Source organism: Lygodium microphyllum, chromosome 7 (assembly GCF_053477565.2).
Source record: "Lygodium microphyllum isolate KBCC chromosome 7, Lygodium_microphyllum_v1.1.10, whole genome shotgun sequence".
Lineage (NCBI taxonomy): Eukaryota > Viridiplantae > Streptophyta > Polypodiopsida > Schizaeales > Lygodiaceae > Lygodium > Lygodium microphyllum.
This window is the reverse complement of record NC_141141.1, coordinates 157,788,566-157,813,520: the sequence shown is the minus strand read 5'-3', so window position 1 is coordinate 157,813,520 and position 24,955 is coordinate 157,788,566. Positions and strand designations below refer to the sequence as shown.

The 24,955-nt window shown below is 43.9% G+C and overlaps 1 protein-coding gene across 1 annotated transcript; it reads left to right on the top strand.

Moving 5' to 3' along the window:
• The first annotated feature begins 479 nt into the window (after positions 1–479).
• LOC148034137 (aspartic proteinase nepenthesin-1-like) lies at positions 480–1,916 on the top strand. Its single transcript, XM_087681017.1, has one exon. The coding sequence runs from the start codon at positions 480–482 to the stop codon at positions 1,914–1,916; it is 1,437 nt and encodes a 478-aa protein (XP_087537143.1).
• Positions 1,917–24,955: the final 23,039 nt, after the last annotated feature.

Genomic DNA, 24,955 nt, shown 5'->3' with positions numbered 1-24,955 from the left:
CCAAAACCCTTTGAGAAGAATAAACGCCACATAAAACAAAGACCCAAAGTCCCTCTTCTCGTTGCGTCAGCCCGCAAAGACAAAGCCTTGGGTATAGTTCAGGGGGGCCATGTGTGGTGAAATATAAGATCCCCGGTACCTAGTATTAACTCCCATATGAAAGTTGGCAATAGAGGCCCAAGTTCAGATTTTCAGTCCTTGTAATAGATATTCTTTAGATGATTGCTCAGGCCACACGAGGTGTTGGAGTTGATAGAAATGCTTTCTTCGAGTCCTTGAGTGATTTAGTCCAATCAAACAAGCACATAATAAAAAAGATGACCCCCGTCCCCCTAAGGGGCAGGTGTGATGGGAAGGGGAAGGTGTGATGGGTAAGGGCAATGTGTTGGGCGGATGCGCAAGTCCTTTGTGACTGTCCCCAAACCTAATAGAAGGGATCAATTACGTGGTGGGAGAGAGATACACTTATTAATCGTCCTATGCACTCCCTAGCTGGTGTGGGCAGCAGCATGGACAAGGCACATCCCGTTGGATTGCGTTTACACTTTACGCTGCTGCAGACGATGATACTAATTCTGATATCATGTTCGACGTCCAGGCTTAGCAACCTCGTAGAGGCGATCAGCAAGACTGGCCAGTTTGACCAGAAGAATGCAACGACGATGTCCTTGGTGACGCAAAATATGTGGCACGTGGAGCATCCGTCGTCACCCTTCAAAGGCAGGTTCGGCTCAGCAGGGGCACTGAACAGGGCACGCAAGAGATCGCGTGTTATTAGAACAGCGGCGTCGGGCCCGCAGGATCACAGTGCGGCGGCCCTGACATCAATTCCGCACGGCTTGTACTTCGTGCAGCTGGCCGTGGGCACACCACCAGTGCCCTACACAGCCATCATCGACACGGGAAGCACCATGACCTTCGTGACCGCAAGGGGGCCGGGCCCATCGCCATCCTACCCCAACCTGTGGGACTCCTACGCGACAGTGCAGAAGTGGCCGTGCGGGCCTGCCTGCGATGCCTTACAGCACAACAATGGCTGCCTGGACTCGGAGCAGCAGTGCAGGTTCCAGGTACATTTCAAGGACGGCAGCGCCATGGACGGGCTCCTTTACACGGACAACATCTACATCGGCGACCGCATGGTGATCGATGGAACACGCAGCTCGGCGCTATTTGCGTTCGGGGTGACGCCCAAGGGGCCCCACGAGCTAGTCCCGGCGGGGGTCGGGCTTGGCAAGGGGCCGGACGGCATCGTGGAGCGTCTGAGCCAGAGCTTCTTCTTTTGCCTGGCACCGCCACAAGCTGGCGGAGGTTTCCTAGGTTTCGGCGGCGACGACATGGCAGCCATGCCGGCGGACACTGTCTACGTAGACCTGGTGGAGTACGCGGGCAACCCGGACGACAGGGCGTCGGCATTCTACTACGTGCCAATGATGGGCATCAGCGTGAACGGCGTGCAGCTTCCGATCGACTTGATGGAGTTCGTTCCGTACTCAGACGGCAGCGGGGGGACGTTCCTCGATACTGGAAGCATGGGGTCTCTCCTGAAGAGGGCCGTCTACGATGAGCTGGTCTCGGCCTACCGCCGGGCCGCCTTGCTGGCCACCAAGTTCCGTCAGGTTCCCCAGCCCGATCCCGTTCGGGACTATGGCCTCGAGGCCTGCTTCGAGACACCTTCTGGCACGCTGATGGAGTCCAGTAACGTCCCCACCGTCGCGCTGCACTTCCCGCGCGGCGTCACCCTCACCCTCCCCCACGACAACGTCCTCCTGAAGACTGGCTCTGGCAGACTCTGCCTTGCGTTTGAGGCCGATGACGACGTCAACATGCTCGGGGCCAGCGTCCTGCGGCATTATTGGATCAAAATCGAGCTCGGAGCTGCGCAGAGAGTGGGCTTCTCCCTAGGGCATTGCTGATGATGATGATCAATCACGACGATCACTGTAGAGGATTCACAAAAGGTCGAAACTCTTGATTTCTGCACCAGGTGCTCCGTTTGTTTCTTTCGCTTAAGAAACTGTAAGGGCAGGTAATTATTTCTCTAAATTTAGGGCCTATTGAACGGTGTTGCAACCTTCAAAGTTTAGGCATGACGCTAATTCCAATTCAGTTCCAACTCACACCACCGCCAAGCTATGCCCTCCTCTACAATCTTGGAAGTTACTTACAAGTTTCAATGTGAAGGGTTGCATTTTCCTACTCTTTGTTATTGCTTATTTGTTTGCCCCATCTTTGGAAGAAAGTGTCACGTTTTGTTTTTGAATGTATTGATGTTAACTAACTTCGAAATGTGTGGGAGAAGCTCACTAGCCTCAGCCCAAAGCGAGTGAATGGCTCCTCTAGTTTTAGAGAAGTTTATGTGACTGCCAAGTGGAGGTGAATTTTTAATCCATTTTGCACAATACGTTTTTTTCCTTTCTTATGTCCCATATTCCTCATGAACTCATTGATCGATCCTTTTCTCCCACACACACATGAAACCATTGTCAAATCCACTATAACCTTTACCTTCAATATGCTAGAGTTCTAGTGTTTGAATTACTACCACACATATGTGTTCTCCATTTACGCATCACAAGTTATGAAGGACACTATGCTTTTGGTGAGCTTGAGGATTTCGAGCTCAATTGAACAATGGTCACGAATAGACTATGATGATGAGTTTGGATGTGGCATGCTCGATTATAGCATATTTCACCTCTCGGTCATGGATAGACTATGATGATGAGTTTGGATGTCACTCGCTCGGGTATATTCATATTACACTACTTCTATCTTGTGCATATCATAAACTTGGTTAGTCTTATATCCCATCCACAACAAACCATTTTAGACCTACTCTATCATGAACTTAATATTGTTTATTATCCTAATCATGATGTGTCTGATTGCATATCTTAATGGTGTAAGTGCTTTCAGTGGTGTAATACACAAGAGATATGAGAGGGAGGTTTCTTATGTGAGGCCAACTGTTAAGAGATTCAAAGGAAGATCTCCACATGTTAGAAAGGATTGTGGAACTTTGAAGTTTGGTCCATAAAACCTTACACGAAAAAAACTACATGATGATGTTGTATGAGTAATATGGGGAGGGAGTGGATTGTGATTAAAACTACGATTTTTATGCTCGCCTACAATGTTGTTTGCTCCAATCCCTCATGAATTAAAACTTTTGAGGCTCTCAGTACTTATAAAGCCCTTTTTGGAGTATGTGCACTATTGATTTGTGGGTTTGTCTTGCATCGACTAATCAGAGAAGACTAATTTGATTGAACCTATGGGATATAGGAAAATCCTTATACAAGGGAGCCCTAAACATTTCAAATGTTGTGTGGTTGGTGGCCTACATGCTTGGAAGGTCCTAATATCTATGAAATCTTTCATGTCCTTGAGTGGTCTCTTGTGAGGCCCTTGCAACAAGTTTGCAAAAAAAAATGAGAATGCATGCATTTGACATATGCAAAAAGACTTTTGAGTGAAATTTCAAGTTTGTGAAAGATGTTGGTGAAGATGGAAAGGGCCTTAGAATCTTTTGTCATGGTATTACCATTCCATATTGAGATTATTTGTGACCCTATATTGAATCATTTATATAACTTATGGGAGCCTCCTATATTTTCATTTCTTTCGTGTGTGTGTGTGTGTGTGTGTGTGTGTGTGCGTGTGCGTGTGCGTGTGCGTGTGCGTGTGCGTGGGCGTGTGCGCGCGCGCGCGCGTGCGTGCGCGCGTGCGTGGTGGGGGAGGGGGGTTGCTATAAAACTTTCTTTTGCATATAAAATGGTCTAAGCTAAGATGAATGCTAACGTGAATGGTTCTTATACATTTGACTTTGGTATCAAGGTATTGGATTCCAAAAATCAAAGCAAAAGGATTGACATATTTATAGCTCTTCTATTTGAATACTTATATTTAATGGTATTGGATTCCAAAAATCAAAGCAAAAGGATGGACATATTTATAGCTCTTGTATTTGAGTACTTATATTTTAATGGTTTCTCATTATGTCTCTCATTATGTTGCTATCACTCCTTTGTTTGGATTCAAGGTATTAGTATTAGTTTTGAGGCCAAATAGGCTATTTAATAAACTTTTACTAATGAGGAGATTAGTGAATCAATGAACATGACAATGCCATGTGTGGTTAAATATAACATTTTGGCATTGTATTAGTTCAACCCATCTTCATCTACTTATAGCAAAAATGTGACGTCGAGCCTCTATACTTATCCTCTCAAGGCACTTCTAACCAAATGCTTTGTACTAGATTTGATATTTCTTGTCTCCTTTTTTTTGCTTTTGGTAATATTGATGCAGCTTTTGAAAAGTGATACTAATTTTAGTCAATTTTAAAATTTAAAAAACAAAAGAATGTATCAAGAAATCTAAGAGATAATTCAATATATTGTTACTTATATCCTTTAAGGTGCATTTGTCTCATAGTTGCATTATTTTGGCACCTTAGTTCCAATATATATCTTTCATTTTTAAAACACTTTTACTTTATTCCAACCTCATTTATTTCCAATACTTCAAACTTCTTCCATAGTTTCTTCTAGGCTACCCTCTAGCTCTATTCAAGCATGAACATACTATAGCTCTACAATTGGATAACACTACTCTCCAAGGTCCTCATAGGACCTTCACAAGAGGGGAGTATTACAATAAATGGAAAAGAGAACATTTTAACTGTCACAAGAAAGGATGGAGTATGGGATTTAAATTACATGATAAAAAATGAAAAAATGTGAACATTCCACATGTATATTCTATAAAATTTATTCATCTAGCTCCTTTTTTGTAATAATTTTTTGCACCCCATTGTAAGGTAATAATCATATATATTTTTTACATTGTAATTATCTGAAATAAATATGTGAAAATATTTTACATGCATATTTTATAAAAGATATTCACTTGCCTGATTGATACAAACTAGGTGTAAATAGGTCAACCTTTACCAAATAGCATGTCCTTGGATATTGCTATGTAACAAATATTAATAGCGATTTTTTAGATTTGGTCAAAAGTTCCTTTTGAATATATATTTTATTCACCATGCCTTTTCTTGAAGGCAAATTCAGATAAAAATGTTCCTGTCATGGGTCTCTCTCTCTCTCTCTCTCTCTCTCTCTCTCTCTCTCTCTCTCTCTCTCTCTCTCTCTCTCTCTCTCTCTCTCTCTCTCTCTCTCTCTCTCCCTCCCCCTCCCCTCCCCCTCCCCCCCCTCCCCCCTCTCTCTCTCTCTCTCTCTCCCTCCCTCCCTCCCTCCCTCCCTCCCTCCCTCCCTCCCTCTCTCTCTCTCTCTCTCTCTCTCTCTCTCTCTCTCTCTCTCTCTCTCTCTCTCTCTCTCTCTCTCTCTCTCTCTCTCTCTCTCTCTCTCTCTCTCTCTCTCTCTCTCTCTCTCTCTCGTGATTGTGAGAATAGAGGTGCATTATAGTATTGATAAAAGAGGTATTATTAATTTTTTATTGAACTACAATGCTAGCAGACAAGTCAACATATACGTGATTAATGTTATGTTTTCACCTATGTTGCATAAATTGCAAGATTTCAAAGGCAAGATATGTCTTTAGATCATGGCATTTCGATTCAAATATTAACTCTCCATGGATTTCAAGGATATGAAAATTCAATGGATCATGCATATCCACTTTTACTACTTGCCCCATCAATGGTTTCTAGAGATAAGAAAATCCATCATTTCGCATGCTTTGCTATAAGAAAGATAGTTTCTCATAGCCAAGAAATACTCAAGAAATGTAGAAAATCCATGATCAATGTAACCATAGCTAATTCTTAGATTTATGTGTTGAGAAAATGTTACAAGAAGGATGGAGATTTATGTTCAAGGTAACCATAGCTAATTCTCAAGTTTATGACATGCTAAAGAAATGTTACAAGAAAAAATGAAGATGATAGCATGTTGAGTGTTGAAATGATCTGTTTTTTGGCTGATTTTTGTTGTTTTTGAGAGCTGAATGGTTGATTTTATGAGATGATTGATTGGTTTGGAAGTGGTTTGAGAGTGTTTTGGATGATATTGATTATGTTTTTGAAGTTCATGATGTTTATTAGTGGAGATATGAGGTTTTGTGATGTTCTGATAGGTTCTGAAACTGTTTTGTAACTGTACTGTAGCTGTTTTGGTACTGTACTATGACTGTTCTGTATGCTTCTGTATGTGTTCTGTTGGATGACAGTGTAGCTTGGGAAAGTTTTCTAGCCTTGGAAAGAAGTGAATACGAGTGCAAAAGAGCTAAAATAAGTGAAAGAAGTAGCTGCTGAAGACTCAAGTGAAGACTGGAGTGAAGTGACAGTAGTGAGCTATGAAAGGACACTGTAGTGGCTCTGGTGACTCTTCATATCAGACATACCTCTTGGGAGGGGTATCCACGACCTAAGAAGGATTATTGTGAGTGATTTTGAGAGATTGTAGTGAGGATATGATGTATTATTGATAGAGAGAGAGAGAGAGAGTCAGAGATAGCCAATTCTATTAAAACAGAGTGATTGTATGTGAGAGATTGAGAGAGAAGACTATGAAGATATTGAAGATGAATACTATGTGATGTATTTCCATTCAAAGATGGTGTATTCCTTTGCTTTCTTTGTTATATTGATGGATTTTGTGAAGATATTGAAGAATATGGTTGATTCTATCAAATCCGTGGGAGATTTACATGATGCTGCATGAAGATTTGTTGTGCCTGGTGTTCTTTTCTTCATTGTGATCATATAAAACATAATAAACAAGCTTGTTGATGTTACAAGATAGATTTTCTTGCAAGAGAATTCCCTTTTCCTTTGTGTTCCTCTTGGGGCTCCATGTTTTTGGTGCGCAGCCGGGGAACCTTGCCATCAACAAGCACCAGAAGAGGCTGAAAATGAAGGAAATGGCATTGCCAAGAAGAGGAGAATTCAATGGATGTTTGTAAAGTTCCTTCTTCCAATAAAGAGTTGGAATTTCTCATAATCAAAGCCACTTTCCCCAAGAAGTTCATCCCACAATGGCGGAAACACATCACCATCATGATGCATGCTCTATGTGGTGGACAGTTTCCTCTTCCTGTTGAAGCAGCAGAAACTTGCATCTTGGTGGCAAACTATTTGGGGACTAACTGAAGAGCAGAAACAGAGAGAATGACCATTCATGGAAGATTTGGCATTCATTGATAAGTTTCCAGATATCATCAAGTGGGAGATTGTGAAGAAGCTTCGGAAGTCTTGGTCTGTAGAGGTTCACAAAGACAAGAAGGAAAAGAGTTGGAATTTGTTCGTGGATGCTCAACAACAAGATACATGGGATGCTTGGTGTACTGATAATCTTATGTTTGTTCATTTGGTAACCCACTGGAAGTTGGTAGACAGAGTGTTTTTCACAACATACTTTGTTGAGACCATCAGAAGCTGGCATTACTATGATGATGGCACCACCACAATGCTTAGATGTACGCATTTTGACACCTTCAGAACCGAATACCTTCCTCTGTGCAGTGGCATGAAAGCAGAATTCAGAGACGTTGAAAAGGAAGAAGTAGAAGAAATGTTGGCAAGACAGTCCTCCAGAGACTGAAGCCTTCTGTTAACCCTCTGTGGAGCACTAACAACATAGTGGAGCCAACCCCCTGATGAATGACGCAATAAAGAGGCAAGTGTTAGAACGAGTCCAGAGGTACGTGAGAAGAGAGAAAGCAAAAATCAAAGCTGAGAACGAGCTCGCAGCAGAAGCCGCCTTTGACGCCCTTGCGAAACTCTTTACAGAAGTCCCAATGGCACATCAAGCCCTTCCTCCTCCTGCTGGAGGTCCACTTCCAAGCCAGATCCGTCCTGGAAATATTGATGACAGGCCAGCAAATGTAGTTCCATTGCCAGTTTTTAAGGGAGAGTACAATGAAGACCCCGATCTTCATGTAGCAGAGTTTATGGTAGCATATGTGGCTAATAATGCCAGAACCCCTGAGCATTGGCTACCAATATTCCCTGCCACTTTCAAGGGCACGGCGTTTCAGTGGTATGAGAGACAAGCAGCAGGAACTTTTGGCACATGGGATGACCTGAAGTTGGCCTTCCTCACTAAATTCAGGCGTGAAGGTTTTGAAGAGCGGATGCGAGAGGAATTTATGAACCTAAGTCAGTCCTCTGGAGAAAGAGTAGAAGCTTATGTCTCACGAATGGAATCCATCCTGAAGAGATGGACTAACCATAATCTAGATGATGGCATTCAGAAGGGGGTGTTTCTCAGAGGATTACAACCAGAAGTCCATAAGTTTGTGGAGCTGCAAAGACCATCCACACTGCAAGCTGCAATAGAAGGTGCACGACTGTACGATGAAGTGGAAGCTAGATTGGCGATGAATCCAAGAAGAGGATTCCTACCTCCTCTGATTCCAGGAATGATGTACCCACCAAATGCAGTCCCAGGGACAGTTCCCTACCCCTACCAACAAATGCCCCCAGTATCACAGTACAATGCACCAAATCCACAATGGCCACAATCAATGCCTCAAATGATGGTTCAACCACAACAACAATGGTCCCAACCAATTTTCCCAATGCCAAATTGGCAGCAACAGTGGAACCCTACCAACTGGAGCCAACAGCCAACAGTTCAAGCAGGAGCTCTGAATCAGAACCAGAACAGAGATCCCTCTGCACCAGCCCAACCTGTTTATGCAGTGATTACAGAGACTCCTCAAAACCCTACTACCAGTACCTTAGGAGGAGAAAGCTTGAAGGATTATTTATCCAACTCAGTTGCGAATATCAAAAAGGAGTTGATGGATGTGATTACAGAGCAGCTACAAACGCTGAAAGTGAATACCACTAGCATATCCAATGTTGCAGGAGCAGGAAGAGATATGATGCGGTCAAATACTTGGTGTGGTAAGTGTCATCAAGCAGGCCATTTAGCCATTGAATGTACACGAAAACCAACCATTCCTGGAGCCTTCTGTTCCTACTGTTTGCGGAAGAACCATAGAGAGGATATTTGCTCTCTGAAGGAGATGCATGATAGGAGAAGGAAGGAAGAAGACGCAAGATTCAACTTGCTGGAATCCAAAATGACAACACAGGATATTGGACCCAAGCCTAGAGATTTTGGTCCTAATTTCGGACCCAGAAGATTTCCATCCCAAAGTTACAAAGGAAGACAGTCTGGCGATGGTCAGAGATCAGAAGTGGAGTGTTACAGATGCGGAGAAAAGGGACACATTTCACCAAATTGTCCAAATCCCAAAAGGTCAGTGGATTACAAGCCCTTATGCAGTTGATGCAAAGAAGAAGGCCACACTGCAAAAGACTGTCCAAGCCCAGCCCCAATGAAAAACAGTGCTACTGATAGTCCAGCCAAGGCCCAAGAGCCTACCTCCAATTTAGTGGAATTGGAAGTTGATGCCATCACGCGTACAAAGAAGAAGGAACCACCTATCCAGAAAGAAAACAATCCTCCTGCCAGAACAGTGAAGTTCAATCTTCCACCAGAAGAACAGAACAGAACAGAGCCTAACAGTGCCGTACAGAGCACTACAGTGCCACAGAGAGTCACAAAGACAGTTCCAGAGACAGGACCAGAGATCCAGGAGATAGAAGAGGAGGAGGTGCCACAAGGGGCAGAAGAAGTTCCCATGATTCCCCTGTTGGAAGAAACAAGGAAAAATGAAAATGGGTGTTGCTCCATTCCCTAACCGGTTAGAGAAGCCAGTGGATCCTATTAAGGAATACGATCTGATTAGAGATCTAGATACCTTTAAACTAAACCTCACATTCCGACAATTATTGATGTTGTCTCCCAGTTGCCGAAAAAGGTTCAAAAGTATACTGATAAGAAGACGTGGATTAAGGATTGCTCCCTCAACAGCAACAAAGTCCAACAAAGCTCCAGAGCCTGTCAAAGAAGTGGACGTGGCCAACGCCTTTCTAGATCCGGGTACCCCAGAGACTGGCGTGTGGATTGAAGGCCGCTTCATTGCAAATACACTGATTGATGGTTGTTCATCAGTGAACATTATGACGGATGTGACAATGAAGGTTCTAGGCCTACAAGGTGTGCAACCAACCCAATGGCTCATCAGACTGGTGGATCAGAGCAAAATCAAGCCTTTGGGCATTCTCCCATATGTGAAGACTACAGTGGCTGGAAAAGATTATTGGCTAACCTATCTGGTGGTGAAGCCAAACTCTTATGGTACATCCTACCCTTTGTTACTGGGCAGACCATGGCTTTTTGAAGCCAGAGCAAGGACGGATTGGTTCAAAGGAACCTTGACCTTGGGTAGAGGACCCAATAAAGTGGTGCTGAAGCTATATGGTTCTCAAAAAGGACATGGATCCACCTCCTTGGAATTATCTTCTGACTCCCCTAATGAGGCTACAGATGGAACATCAGCAGACGAAGATGCTGTCAAACAGATTCTTCCCAAGAAAACAGTGGCACGTTCCTTAACAGTGGATACTGTAAGCCAACTTCCAAAAGATGCAAAGCCATTATCAATGGGTGAATACTTCCTGCCTGAACCAGGAATGATTTCCGAAATCACTTCTAACAGTGAGATAGAAGCATGGATGTACTGCTCTCCCTGTTACATGGCCATAGCAGAGCCAGAGACAGAGGCAGAAGATGAAATAGAGAACCTGTTCTTCTCTTACAGAGCTCCTACAGAGCCAGAGACAGAGACAGAAACAGAGACCGAGACAGAGACAGAGCCAAAGACAGAAGAGGATGAAGATGATATGGACGAAGAAGGTTATGAAAGTGAGCCAGAAGAATCTATCCCACCTGTAGAGGATACATTTGAAGAAGAAGTTCCAGAAGCATCAGAAGCAGACGAGCTCATGCTGTGGGACAGAATGGCGATGGTACCATTTGGTCTAGTAAATGGAGCTTCTCATATGCAAAATCTTTATAAGAAATGGATTAAGAAGACCAAGCCATCTTTCAGCAGTGGCTCTTGCCGTCCTCAACGACCTTTGCCAAGAAAAGATGATGATGATGCACCGTGCCAACAAGCACCAGTCCCACGATTCCAACATGCATCAGAGGGTCCCTGTTATGTGACGTTCCTGGACATGTTATCAGAAGATGAGTCTTCAAGCCAAGAGATAACTAATCTTGAAACCAAACCCGAAACGGCTCTAATCCCATTTCAACATCTTAAGAGACAACCTAAGTCTCCACCAAAAGAAGAAGTTGGTTCTAGTGGAACATCAGAAGAGGACACCACTCCCTTGAAGGAGTCGGATCTGTATCCAGAAGCAGTCCGCGGGACCTTCATCCGTGAAGTAGAAGGTGAAAGGCAGTTAACTTTTGTAGATGCAGATGGCGCTGAACGCCATTTGAAGGTGGGTAGCAGCCTCCCAGAAGAGGAGTTGTCAACTTTGTACAACTTGTTGAAAGAGAATTTGGACGTGTTTGCGTGGTCCTACAAAGACCTAAAGGGGATTGATCCCACAATATGTCAGCATCATATTGACTTGGAGCCTGATGCCAAGCCAGTACGGCAACGACAGAGGCGAATGAACCCGAATTATTTCACATTGGTGAAAGCAGAGCTGCTGAACCTTCTGGAAGCCGAGTTCATCTATCCAGTGGCAAATAGTGAATGGGTTTCACCCATCGTGGTGGTACCCAAGAAGAATGGCAAGCTTCGTATATGTGTGGATTTTCGCAAGCTCAATTCGAAGACAAAGAATGATCACTTCCTGATTCCTTTCACAGACCAACTGTTGGACACAGTGGCAGGACATGAGCTTTATTCCCTTCTGGATGGATTCAGCGGATATAACCAAGTGCAAATAGCAGAAGAAGACCAGTCCAAAACAACCTTCACCACAGAACGGGGAACCTACGCTTATCGAGTGATGCCATTTGGGCTCTGCAATGCCCCTACTACCTTCCAGCGAGTCATGATGACCGCATTCCAAAATCATTTGCACGACTTTATTGAGGTATATTTGGATGACTTCTGTGTCTATAGTTTGATCCGTGAACACTAGGGCTACCTGGAACAATGCTTTGATCGATGTCGGGAGTATGGGATTTTCCTCAACCCCGACAAATGCATTTTTGGGGGTCTCTTCTGGAGTTCTGTTGGGCCACATTGTCTCTGCACAAGGGATATCAACAGACCCTGCAAAGATCGAAAAGATTGCAGCTCTGACAGCACCCACCAACCTCAAACAGTTGAGGGGATTCCTAGGCCATGTGGGTTACTACAAAAGGTTCATAGCCCATTTTGCAACAAAGGCAACCTCCTTTGCACAAGCTTTTGAGGAAAGAAGCAGAGTTTGTTTGGACGGAAGAATGTGACAAAGCCTTCACCGCTCTGAAGCAGTGTCTGATTGAGGCACCCATTCTGCAACCTCCTGATTGGATGAAGGAGTTCCATGTACACACTGATGCATCCATTGAAGGCTTAGGCGCAGTCCTCTGCCAGAAGGGCTCCTCGAACCTGGATCAACCCATCTATTATGCAAGCCGAAAAGTCACTGATAGGGAACAGAACTATACAGTGTGACAGAGCTGGAGTGCTTGGCAATGGTGTTTGCCCTAGAGAAGTTTCGCCACTATCTATTATCCACCCACTTTAAAATTTATGTGGATCACGAGGCCCTGTCCTTCATGATGAACAAAGCAGACGTGAAAGGATGAATGATGAGATGGCTCCTTCTATTTCAGGAGTTCGACTTCGAGGTAATTACCAAACCTGGTCGTTCCCATGTTTTGACTGATCATCTGTCGCGTATCCCACAAACTGCAGACGAGGAGCAGGATGATCCAGACCTCCCTGATGCCTCCCTATTCCTGGTAGAAACTGTAACCCCCTGGTATGCAGACATTGCCAATCTGCTGGCAACCTAGCAATACCCTCCTGGTATTTCTAGTCGGGAAAGGAAGAAGCTTATGTTAGAATCAGCCCCCTACACCCTGCTAGGTGGCGCACTGTACAAGAAAGGCAAAGATGAAGTGCTATGAAGCTGTGTTGCAGGCGATGAGATTGGGATTGTTCTGAAGGCTTGCCATGACGAGCCATGTAGATGCCACTTTGCAGGAGAAGCTACAGCCAGGAAGGCTCTGCTCACAGGATACTGGTGGCCTAATATTCATAAGGATGCCTATGATTACTGTAAAAGATGTGATGCTTGTCAGAGAATGGGGAAACCCACGAAGACAAGTGCCATGCCACTGCAACCTATCCTTCCTTTGAAGCCTTTCGAGAAGTGGGGCATTGACTTCGTAGGTCCAATCGATCCTCCCACCAGAAGGAAGCAGAACCGATACATCCTCGTATGTACGGATTATGTCGCAAAGTGGTGTGAAGATAAAGCCCTAAAGCGGGACGATGGTAACAGCGTGGCCCTGTTCATGTACGAGAATATCATCACCCGTTTTGGTAGTCCCTTAGAGCTGGTAAGTGACAGAGGCACTCATTTCATTAATAAAGTCATGGAAGAGTTGACAGAGTTGTATAAGATCCGCCGTCGCAAGTCCACTCCTTATTACCCCAGAGCCAACAGCCAAGTCGAAGTCACGAATCACATCATCTGCTCGATCCTGACAATGACGATTTCCGCACATCGTCGTGACTAGGATGATCGACTTATAGAGGCCCTCTGGGCATATAGAACCTCCCATAAAGCAACAACAGGACAGACCCCTTTCCAGCTGGTGTATGGTACAGAAGTTGTTTTCCCTGTTGAACTGGAACTACCCTCTTTGAGAGTGGCTATCAAAGAGCGTTTGGGGGACGATAATTCACTGCAACGCCGTCTCTTGCACCTGGAATGTTTGGACGAAACTTGCAGGATGGCTCTACAGTGCATGGAAGCCACGCAAGCTCGACGCAAGGCTTACTATGACAGCTTCATCAAGCACAAGGAGTTCAAAGAAGGTGATTTGGTCTTAGCCTATGATTCACGATTTGGCAAGTTTTCTGGCAAGCTTCAACAGCAGTGGATGGGCCCATATAAGGTACTTGCTGTCAACCCTAATGGCTCTGTCCAAGTGCAGACCGTTGATGCCTCTGATGATCCCTTTCTGATCAATGGATATTGCCTGAAGAAGTACTTCCCTCCTTGGGGATCTTGACAATCATGGTCATCTGATCCTTTCCCTCATTGGCGTGGCACTGTCACTCTTATGATGCTACTTCCGATAGCCATTCTTCAGCCACTCCTGATAAGATGGATGCAACCCTATGTCCCCTCAATCCCATCTTCCAGCCTTAATCTCTTATCCTCTCTTTTTCACCAGCGACAGTGGCGAGGTGGGTTCTGACAAATGGTATTTCTACCATTCCCTTGCTTAATTCGAAGAGAAAACCAATATATATATATATATATATACATATCGGCCATGGGAGAAAAGGACTTAGGTCCCTGTCATGCCGACCTATTCTTCGAGAAAAGGTGGAAACACCCTCGGGAATAGGGAAAAACAAAGAAAAAAAAAGAAAAAGAAAAACAAGATAAGAAAAACAAATCTGTTATGGGAGAAAAGGAAGCAATTCCCTGTCATAGCAGGCCTCGTTCCAAGAAAAGGTGGCAAACACCCTTGGGCGGGAAGCTGGCTGTGGAAAAGGTGGCAACACCCAGCAGTCCAGAAAGTGGATTCATCAATTGATATCCCCAGGATCTAGTTCCAAAGCTGCCTCCCTTGGTACGCTGTGTCTTGGGCCTCTCTGTAGAGCGTCTAACTGTCCTCTAGCAGATGCCATGTTCCTATCCAACACAACGTTCGATTTGATGGCTACCTCCCTGGGTACGTCTTTTCAACAACTGACGACGCGATCTTCATCGACAATCCCTTGAGTGATGTGAGCTTTCATCCTAACTGGATGGGGAAGTGAGTATGGGTTGCCCTCTGTAACTATCAACAGCGAGTGAGACAGAGGGTGGGGTGAGTGACCAGTCTTTTCCCTTCAAATCAAATGAGAGGTGAGAAGTGTGAATGAAGTGTTGCACGCACGGGATGGGCCTCTCAATGCACAAAGCACAATTTGTTTCTGTGCACTGCACCATAAGGCTCCCTGGCCTTCCTTCTTGCACTGTATGCCAGCACAGGGCGGGATGCACAGTTGCACCATCAAATGCGCACAAGGCATACAACCTTTGTACAAGTGACCGTGAGGATAACATCAATGGGTTTCAGGAAAGGGCTGCCCTCTTGTATCTATCAACAGAGCGTGAGACAGAGGGTGGGTTGAGTGTGACTGGAGTTTCTTCAATCAATTACCGAGAGGTGAGATTGAGGGACGTTACGACACTTGGAGTCAGGTATGTTCCTGTTTCCCTATGCACCCACGGGATGGGTCTCTCTCCGTCAACACAAGACACATCACCCTGTTCTGTACACTGCACTGTAAGGCTCCCTTGCCTTCCTCCTTGCACTTATGCCAGATGGGTTGGACGCACTAATGCACCATCAACTGTGCACCCTGGCATACTCCTTCTGCACCATCCCCCTTGTCGATTTCTAAATCGGGTACGCGATATGGGTTTCAATCATTCTTCCTCGAGTGATATTAGTCATGGGGCGAGTACCAGTTCTTTCATTCCATTTGAGTGACTGTGAGTTGAGTGTAATATCCCTCCCCATCGGCGACTTTCCTGCGATTCCTTCAACCAACTACCTCCCTGGGTGCTGCCGCATGGTCCCTGCCATGAAGGACGAGTGCTGTGAAGATGCCTTGGTACCTCCTACAGCCGACAACGACACAGGACGTGCATTGACAATCAACCTTGATTCTCGACAACATGGGTCAAGTTTTTCTAACCCTACAACTTTTGTTTCTCCGTGACGGTCATGTTTTAAGTGTGGGGACGTTAGCGGATGGTCTGTTGCATGGTCCTAGGTCCCTGCTGCTCGGTTAACCCTATCCATTAAGGTCTCAAGTGTGGGGACGCGTCCCTCTGTGTCTACATTGCCTACCCTTCTGCATATGCCTCAACCTGCTAATGCCTCTATGCCATGACTTGCTTTTACCCTAATGGGGTCCCTTCCCACCCACTTGTTTATGTTCCACCCACCCTCGGGGCTATTCCCTTGCAGTTTTCCTTCCTTCCCTGATTTTGTGGTCCTGCCTTGTGAACGCATCCTACATTCACCGAAGTCCACATCTGACCTTATAGCCCTGTTCCTCCCTTTGAGCTGACCATTTTTCCTTTTTACCTACCCCTATTCTAGTGCCCGGTTCTCGAGTTATTAATTTTTGAAGTATTTTGCGCAGATTAGTCAGTTTTCCATATAAACGTGCTTTGCTTGCTTCGGAACCGTGATCTGACATCATAGCCCTACCAACCACTTTTCCCCTGACATTTTTCCTTTTTATTCCGTGTCATTTTGATGCACGGTTTGTCCAATATTAATTTTGCGGGTTTTTCGGGACTTTTTCATGCGTCTTTTTGACATTTTTCCATGTGAACTTGCCTTGTTTGCATCGGAATTCCAATTTGATCTGACAGACGTGTCCTCCATGCCTTCCCCCACCTTTTTCCTTTTTCCTCCACCCTCTTTTGCCTTCTGGATTTTTAATTATTAATTTTTCACTGTGTTTCCAAACGTCTTTTTGGTGTTTTTGCATGTGAACCCCTCCTAATTCAACCGGAACTGCATTTTAATGTGACCACCCTGTGCCACCCCTTTCTGCGGACATTTTTCATTCTTACTGCATAACATTCCGGCGAGCAGTTCATCCAATATTAATTTCCAATCCCATTTTTGGGTTTTTTTTTTTGTTTTTCCCACGTGAACGTGTCTTATCTTAGTCGGAATTATGTTTTGATGTGATAGGATTGTCGGGCACGTCTTTTTGCACATTTTTCCTTTTTCTTGCACCTCGTTTTGATGCACGGATCTTCCGATATTAATTTTTAATTGCATTTTTTGATCCATTTTTCGTGTTTTTTGCACATGAACGCCCTGTCTTTCCCCCGGAACCCCCGTTGCACATTTTACTTGTCTTCCCCCTGTCGTCCTGCCCACTTTTTGTTTTTACGACATTTCGTTTTGACGATCGGATTGGGAGTTATTAATTTTTCTTTATTTTTATGTGTTTTCGCGCGTCTCGTCCCGCGCATGAACGCGCCCATTTTCGATTTTACGCGTCTTAACGCGCCCCGGTCGCGTCCGCGTGCCCTGTCCCGACGTTTCGGCGCTCTTTCAATCCCGTCACGGCAAATTTTTTTACCCCGCCCCGCGCACGGACACGAGACGGGTGTATGCCTTTCTCTCATGGGCCCCCCGCCCATTTTCTCCCTAGGGCACCATACCCATGGGCATTTCCCTCCCACCCTTTTCCACCCTCCATGGGCCTCTGCCCATATACCCCCACCCTTTCCCCCACCCCCCTTGGGCACCCCCCCCATGGGTGCCCTTACCCCCTCCACACCCTTCTCTATCCCTCCCCCTACCCCGACCCCTCCCCACCCCAACCGTCTCTCCCCTCCCTCTCCCTCTGCGTGCTTCCCCCCTCCCCTCCTCCTCCATTCCCTCCTCCTCCTCTGTTCCCTTCTTCTCCCCTCCCCTCCATCTCCTTCACCCTCCTTCTCTCCTTCCCCTCCTTCCCCTCCCTCTTCTCCGCCCATTGGCCTCCCTGCTGCCGTGACGGGCCCGTCCTCCAGCCCGTGCCGCCCTCCTCTGCAACGCCTCCGACAGCGCCCTCTGCGGCCCCGCTATCGCCCACCGTGTGCCCTCCGACAGCGCCCTCTGCGGCCCCACTGTCGCCCGCCGTCGTGCCGCCTGGCGCCCCTCTCGCGCCCGTGCGCCCTCCCACGTGGCCGTCGCCGTCGCCCTCTGCGCCAGTCGCCTTCGCCGCGTCCGTGCGCCCTCCTCCCCGCCTCTGCAGCGCCCTATCCTCCTCGTCGTGCCCCCGCAGCCCGTGCAGACCGCCCGACAGGCCGTTGACTTCCTTCTTCTCCCCTCCGCCACGTGTCACCTGCACCCTCCCACACCCCCCTTACCCCTATCTAAGCCCCCCTCCCTAAGCCCCCTTCCCCCCCATTACCCCCCACACACACAACCCCTCCCTCCCACCCCCAACCAAGCCCCCCATTCCCCACAAACACACACCCACCCCCCCACCTAAGCACCCCTTCACACTAAACCCACCTTCCCCCATCTAAGCCCCCTTTCCCACCACCAACACCCACACACCCTACCCCCTGCAAGCCCCCAGTCACCCACTCAAACCCTACCCTAACCCACACCTGCAGCTCACACACAAAACCCCCCTACCCCCTGTAAGCCCCCTGTTCCCCCACAAGAGCTCACCTCACCCCCTCCATCCACCCCCGTCCCACCCGCAGAAACCCTCGCGATGCAGACACACGCGCAGGTGTGTACGCGCGTGTGGGTGGTTGCAATTGTTCGTGCGAGTGTGATTGCTCGTGTGCGGGATCGGGTGGAGGAGCTTGTTAGCTGGTTGTTCCCACGCAGCTGCCACGCAGCCTATTTCTGGGTATTTTCCCAGATTTTTAATTCAAACACCCGAAACCTTTTTTAAAAAAAACCATTGAATTTTTTTTAAAAAAACAACATTAAACAACCTTTAAAATTCTGCAAAAATTTCCAGAAAAATCTAGAAACATTCCTACTATTTCTGCAACCAATTGCCTATTTTTTCTAACCTGTCAATTTCCAGAAAAAAATTCAAACCATTTTCAACATTCAAAATTCTTTTAAAAATACTCAAAAACATGAATAAAATTCATTAAAAATGCTAAAAAATTCAAATTAATTTCCAAAAATTTCCTAAAAATTCCATTAATATTTTTAGTTATTTATGGCATATTTTCTCAGCTGCAAAACTACTTCATGCAACACCTAAATTCATCAACAATAATATCACACAATCCTTTTTTTTATCCAAACACCAACTAAACATCTAGCAAACAAATCTAGATATTTTTTGGATTGAGGAGAGCGCATTCTTTGCATTCACATACACCCACTACCAGGTATTTTCTTCTTCTTTTTTCTATCTACCCCAAACGTGACGATTAATTTCTTTTTTTTTTAAATGAACCCTAAACACCACCATGGCACGCGCATTCGCACTACACACATCATTTTTTTTAAATAAAAATAACCCTTCTTTCACTTAGCACGCACTAAGTGCGTTAAAGAGGCACTTTAATATTTTTAATTAAAATGAACTAGCCGTCACAAAAGCACACGCTAGCAAAAAAGTGCTCCACATCACCTTAATTTGTAATCTTTGAACTTGCATTTAGAGACCCAGTCTGGGTATCGCAGTCCGGGTTGCGTTAATGCACCGCTTTAACCTAATAATTGGTAATTAATTTTTAAGAAGGAACCGCCGTTTTCTTGATAAGGTTTATCACTTAATAAAAATTCACCCATTTCTTAATAATTTATTAAAATGAACCTTTCATTTAAATTTATTTCCCCCTCACTGCACTTAATTTTCCATTTTTAATAAACTCATTTCGTGGAATGGGTATGCGCAGTCTTTGGAGTTCTCTCCATGGTCAAACACCTGTTTATCAAAGTTGTGGTCTTGATGTGTGTGGGTTGTTGTGATGTTTTGGTTCAGTGTCTTTGTTACGATTAAGGGTACGGTGTGTAGTTTTTTTTCTTTATTGCCTGATACGGGGATTTGGGTGTTTGCATGTTGCATAGCATGAAGCTTTCGGTCGCATATGTCTCGAGGTCATGTCGAATTTTTTCTAGACTGTGGTTTGCTTAAGGATAGTTGGTCGAGTCACGTTTTCTCGTTTTGGTTGCTAACTTATCCTTGGTTTTTTGGTCTGTTGCTTTACAGGCATTCTCCTTGATTGTCTGTGTTTGTGGTGTGTGTGTGTAACCATCTGAATGGCGCCTTCTCACGCTCCTCCCCCTATCCAGTATGTCCCACTAGTCAGTAGGGATTACTCTTCCCTACTCACTTTTGAGCCTCTCACGAAGGTGGGACTCACTGCTTTTGTGGCTACCTCCTTTCCATTGCTTCGAGAGGATCCATCATTGTGTGACGAGTTTTTGGCCTCCTACAGCAAGAAGTCGGGACTGGTCCCGGGTATTTCTATGACTTTGACACCTCGAGGCGTAGGGAAGGCTCTGTCTCTTCCTTCCAAAGGTGAACCCTTTGTTACAACTCGCCAGCTTTTCTCTAATGAAGAGATTTTGAAGCTGTTACAAAAGCAGACAAGGGAAATGATGGATGTTAAGAAGGTGATCAACTCTTTAGGAGTTTCCTTTTCCATGATCACTGATCCTGTGTGGAAGATGGTCTGGTAGTTTCTCCGAGACAGGTTTATGCCTGCCAAAACGCCATCCCATTACTTGTCCAAAGAGCTTTTCACAGCTTCCAGGATGGTGTTAAAAGGAGTAGCTATTGATTGGAGCACTTACCTACTCACTAAGATGGATCAACATTTCGTCAAAGTCACCAGGGGCAATGTTACCAATGTCACCTATGGCTCGTACTTGTTTGCCTTCTTGACCTATTCAGGTTTATAGAAGAGTGTGCCTCCACCTCCTCCATCAGATCCAGTACCTCCTCCTCCACCTTCAGATGAGTCAGAACCATTCTTTCTTTGTCCATTACCAATTACAGAAGTTGGCCTTCTACATGAAGCTTTCCACGATGGATTTACCTCTTCCAGAGGATGGCTGGAGTGGGGCTTGGTCTCCTGAGTTGCTGACAGAGGTGGTAAGGATGGTGTTTGAAGATTCTGTCACGACAGATACCATGTTGATATCCTACATGTATCTACGAGGAGACTTGTTGATTCCAGATGAAGTGGATATGGCTTGGTATGTGGGGGACGTGGTTTTACAAGCTGTTTTGTATGTCAACCATTTGGAGTTGCGCATAGATGACATGTTTCAGAGTTACTCCTCCAAAGTGGCTAATTGCCCTGATAATTCTTGGCATACCATGATTGATTCTGTGGTCCTGAATCAAAGACAGAACACAGCCCCTACCTATGCCCAGAGCACTAATCAACTGAGGGTGGATCTCTTAGCTTATCTTTCCAAACATAATCCGTTTGATTCTCCCTTTTTTGATGCCTATCATAGAAGATCTATCTTAGGACCTTCTGTTCCTACCCTCCTGTATTACCAACAAATGGCTCACCGTTATGATATATATCTTTCCCTTTGTCAATCCAATTCCACAACTATCTTACCCCTTCTTTTCCAACCTTCATCTTTTCCTCAAATTCCCATTTTTACATATTGTAATTTTATTGAGGATAGAGTATTTTCCCCTTCTCCACCATGTCCTTCTCCATCCATTCATGTACCTTCCACCTTTCCTATTTATCAGTTAACACCCTTTCTAAGTGATTCCCTACAATTTTCAGCCACTCCTTCTTTAAACTATTCTTCCTTTTATGATTTTGCCTACCCCTCTCTTCATCCACTTTTCCTTATTCCACTTCCCTCTCCTGCCACTTCTATATCTCAACCACCTCAGTTGGTTAGTGACTATGACGGGTTTGATCATCAGATTTCCAAAAGAAGGGGATGGAGCTCGAATGATTCCCTAACAGGACCTTAGATAAACTGGCCAGTAATTCCAGGAGAATGGACAGCTACCAGTCAAACATATCAGAACTATATTCATTTTGCTCAGCAGTATTCACAGTTTGCAGATCCTTCAGTGAGATTAACTGCTCACTTTGCTTAGTATCTGGCGTATATGCATAGGCATTCTCATAATGATTCAAAGCCTATTCCAAAGTTGTGCATGAATGTCAATGTGAGCATTGATTCCCAGCAGCTGGATGTATTGTATTTTCATGCCCTTTGTTTGCCTAGCAGATACCTTGTCCTGTTGGAAAGGATGTGTTGTCTTCAATTTTTTCAGAATCCTCCCAAAACATTTGTAGATGAATCTTTGTCTATGGATCATTTCCGAAATCATCAATCTTTCAAGAGGGATCATCTTCATTGATACCTTTTCCAATGTATGGTGGATGCTTTTTAATGAAAATCTCTCTTTTTGGAGGAGTCATTCAGATGGTTGTGTTGTGTGTAGTGTTTGTGTTGTGGGTTAATTTATGTAAAAAGAATGTGGTGGTTTTCTATTGGATTGGCTTTCGTGCGAGCTACATTTTGGAGAATTGTGGTGATGGGGTCATAGTTGGAAAGTTGGAGATGCTGATGTAGCAGAAGAAGAAGAAGAAGAAAACCTCTTATATCCTTTACAAGTTTGTTGTGATTTTTAGTTTAATAAGAAGTGTTAATGTATAAAGGGTTTTCCTTTCATTGTATTTTTATATCAGATACAGGTTATAAGTTGGGGTCATGGTTGGATGGACTATTTTTGAAGATGTATTGAAGATCAAAGTTGAGTTTTTAAAAGAACTTGTATTCCCTTTTTCCTGGGTCGCGAGGACGCTTCCTTATTAAGTGTGGGGATATGTTGAGTGTTGAAATGATTTGTTTTTTGGCTGATTTTTGTTGTTTTTTAGAGCTGAATGGTTGATTTTATGAGATGATTGATTGGTTTGGAAGTGGTTTGAGAGTGTTTTGGATGATATTGATTATGTTTTTGAAGTTCATGATGTTTATTAGTGGAGATATGAGGTTCTGTGATGTTCTGATAGGTTCTGATTGGTTCTGTATATCTTCTGTATAGCTTCTGTTTTGTTCTGATTGTCTTCTGTAAGGAGGGATGGATTGATGATTGATGAAGATTGAGATCTTGTGAAAGCTTATTGAATAGTTTTTGAGAGTTTGGAATGGTTTGAGTATGAGTTATGAGGTTTTGATGACCTTTTGTAATCTTCTGTAGGTCTTCTGTAGAGCTTCTGTCTCTGTTCTGTAACTGTACTGTAGCTGTTCTGGTACTGTACTGTGACTGTTCTATATGCTTCTGTATGTGTTCTGTTGGATGAGAGTGTAGCTTGGGAAAGTTTTCTAGCCTTGGAAAGAGGTGAATACAAGTGCAAAAGAGCTAAAATAAGTGAAAGAAGTAGCTGCTGAAGACTCAAGTGAAGACTGGAGTGAAGTGACAGTAGTGAGCTATGAAAGGACACTGTAGTGGCTCTGGTGACTCTTCATATCAGACATACCTCTTGGGAGGGATATCCACAACCTAAGAAGGATTATTGTGAGTGATTTTGAGAGATTGTAGTGAGGATATGATGTATTATTGATAGAGAGAGAGAGAGAGAGAGTCAGAGATAGCCAATTCTATTAAAACAGAGTGATTGTATGTGAGAGATTGAGAGAGAAGACTATGAAGATATTGAAGATGAATACTATGTGATGTATTTCCATTCAAAGATGGTGTATTCCTTTGCTTTCTTTGTTATATTGATGGATTTTGTGAAGATATTGAAGAATATGGTTGATTCTATCAAATCCGTGGGAGATTTACATGATGCTGCATGAAGATTTGTTGTGCCTGGTGTTCTTTTCTTCATTGTGATCATATAAAACATAATAAACAAGCTTGTTGATGTTACAAGATAGATTTTCTTGCAAGAGAATTCCCTTTTCCTTGGTGTTCCTCTTGGGGCTCCATAGCAAGATACATATCTCTTGCAATGGTGGACCAAGGTACTCAACCCTCAGCTATGATGGGAGGTCCAAGAATAGGAGTCCTCAAGATAAAAAATAATTAATGGAAAAAAAGATAATGTGCATAATTACATTCTTAGCCTTTTATACATTACCCTAAGCCTATGCTAGATCTATAATTTACAAGGCACTTATTTGCTCTATTACAAACCATCCCCTCCTAAAGAAGCTTTGTCCTCAAAGCTTGCAAATTTTGAGAGAATTTACAATGAATAGTTCAATGATAGCTTGTTGCCATGTCAACTCATGCTAAAGTATAAGTCCATGCAAAAATAAAAATCATTATGCTGAAGAAGATCCCTTCAATGAATGAAAATAAATAAGAGAATCTAATGAGCTATTTGTAGCTTATCAAAAACATGGCTACCATAAAAAATTTCCCATTACTAATTGTGATAGAGAAGTCTGAATGATATAAATGAAGTATCTTTGTAAAGTAGAGACTATAAGGTATATGTTCATCACATAAAATTCAATCTTTGTTGCCAAGAAGACAATTTAGTTTATGGCAAAATTTTTACATAGCAAGCTACCCACTATCCTATAATAGTATAAAGTGCATCATTTGAAAGAATCTTTGTCTTCTTTGGAGGGAGGTGAATATATGTTAGAACAAATATGAAAGATTCATTGTAGACATGAGTAAATTACTATCATTAAGGCAATTATTCCCAGTGTCAAATGGATAACTATACAAGAGATCATCGCAACCATAATATCCATGTCATGCACTCCAACACTAGTGCCTGGATCAAATAGAAAGCCATCCATTGGATCAAAGAATTCTTTGTAGTTGGCACACTCCATTGTTGGATTAGCATCGATATGAAACAAATTTCTTTCTTAAGATTTTTTTTAAAGCTACATCTTCAATGGCCAACATACTAATCTCTACATTTAAGACCAACATACTAATCTTCACATGTAGTTTTATAATTACCTCTATGTTTTGAAGCATAAACAGTGGGATAAGTAGGTACTTTGTTGTGATTACTATTGTAGGTGCTTAATCCCCTATTTTTTTTATCTAACACCTTCTCTTGAATGGCTAAAAAACTCTCTTGACCTTGTAGACTGATTTGAGGAAAGATTACCTACATCTTTAGGCTGAAAACTCACTATTTCCCTTTTGTATTTTCTCCATACCTTTTTTCAATTTGTATGGCCTCATGAAGACTCTTGGGTTGCATAGCACCAAATTCCGATGAGAGATGAAGATCAAGGCCATAAATGTATTTATCCAATTTTGCTAGATTTGAAATCCCTTCTACATACATTGATAGATTGAGAAACATGTTGGAGTACTCCCTAATTGGCATTCCTCTTTGCTTAAGATCATATCACCTTATTTGCAACATTTCTTTTTCCATGGGAGATACGAATACATCAAGTACTTTTCTCTT

Excerpts from the sequence above, each read along its gene's own strand:
- LOC148034137 (XM_087681017.1), top strand. The coding sequence starts at position 480 with ATGCACTCCCTAGCTGGTGTGGGCAGCAGCATGGACAAGGCACATCCC.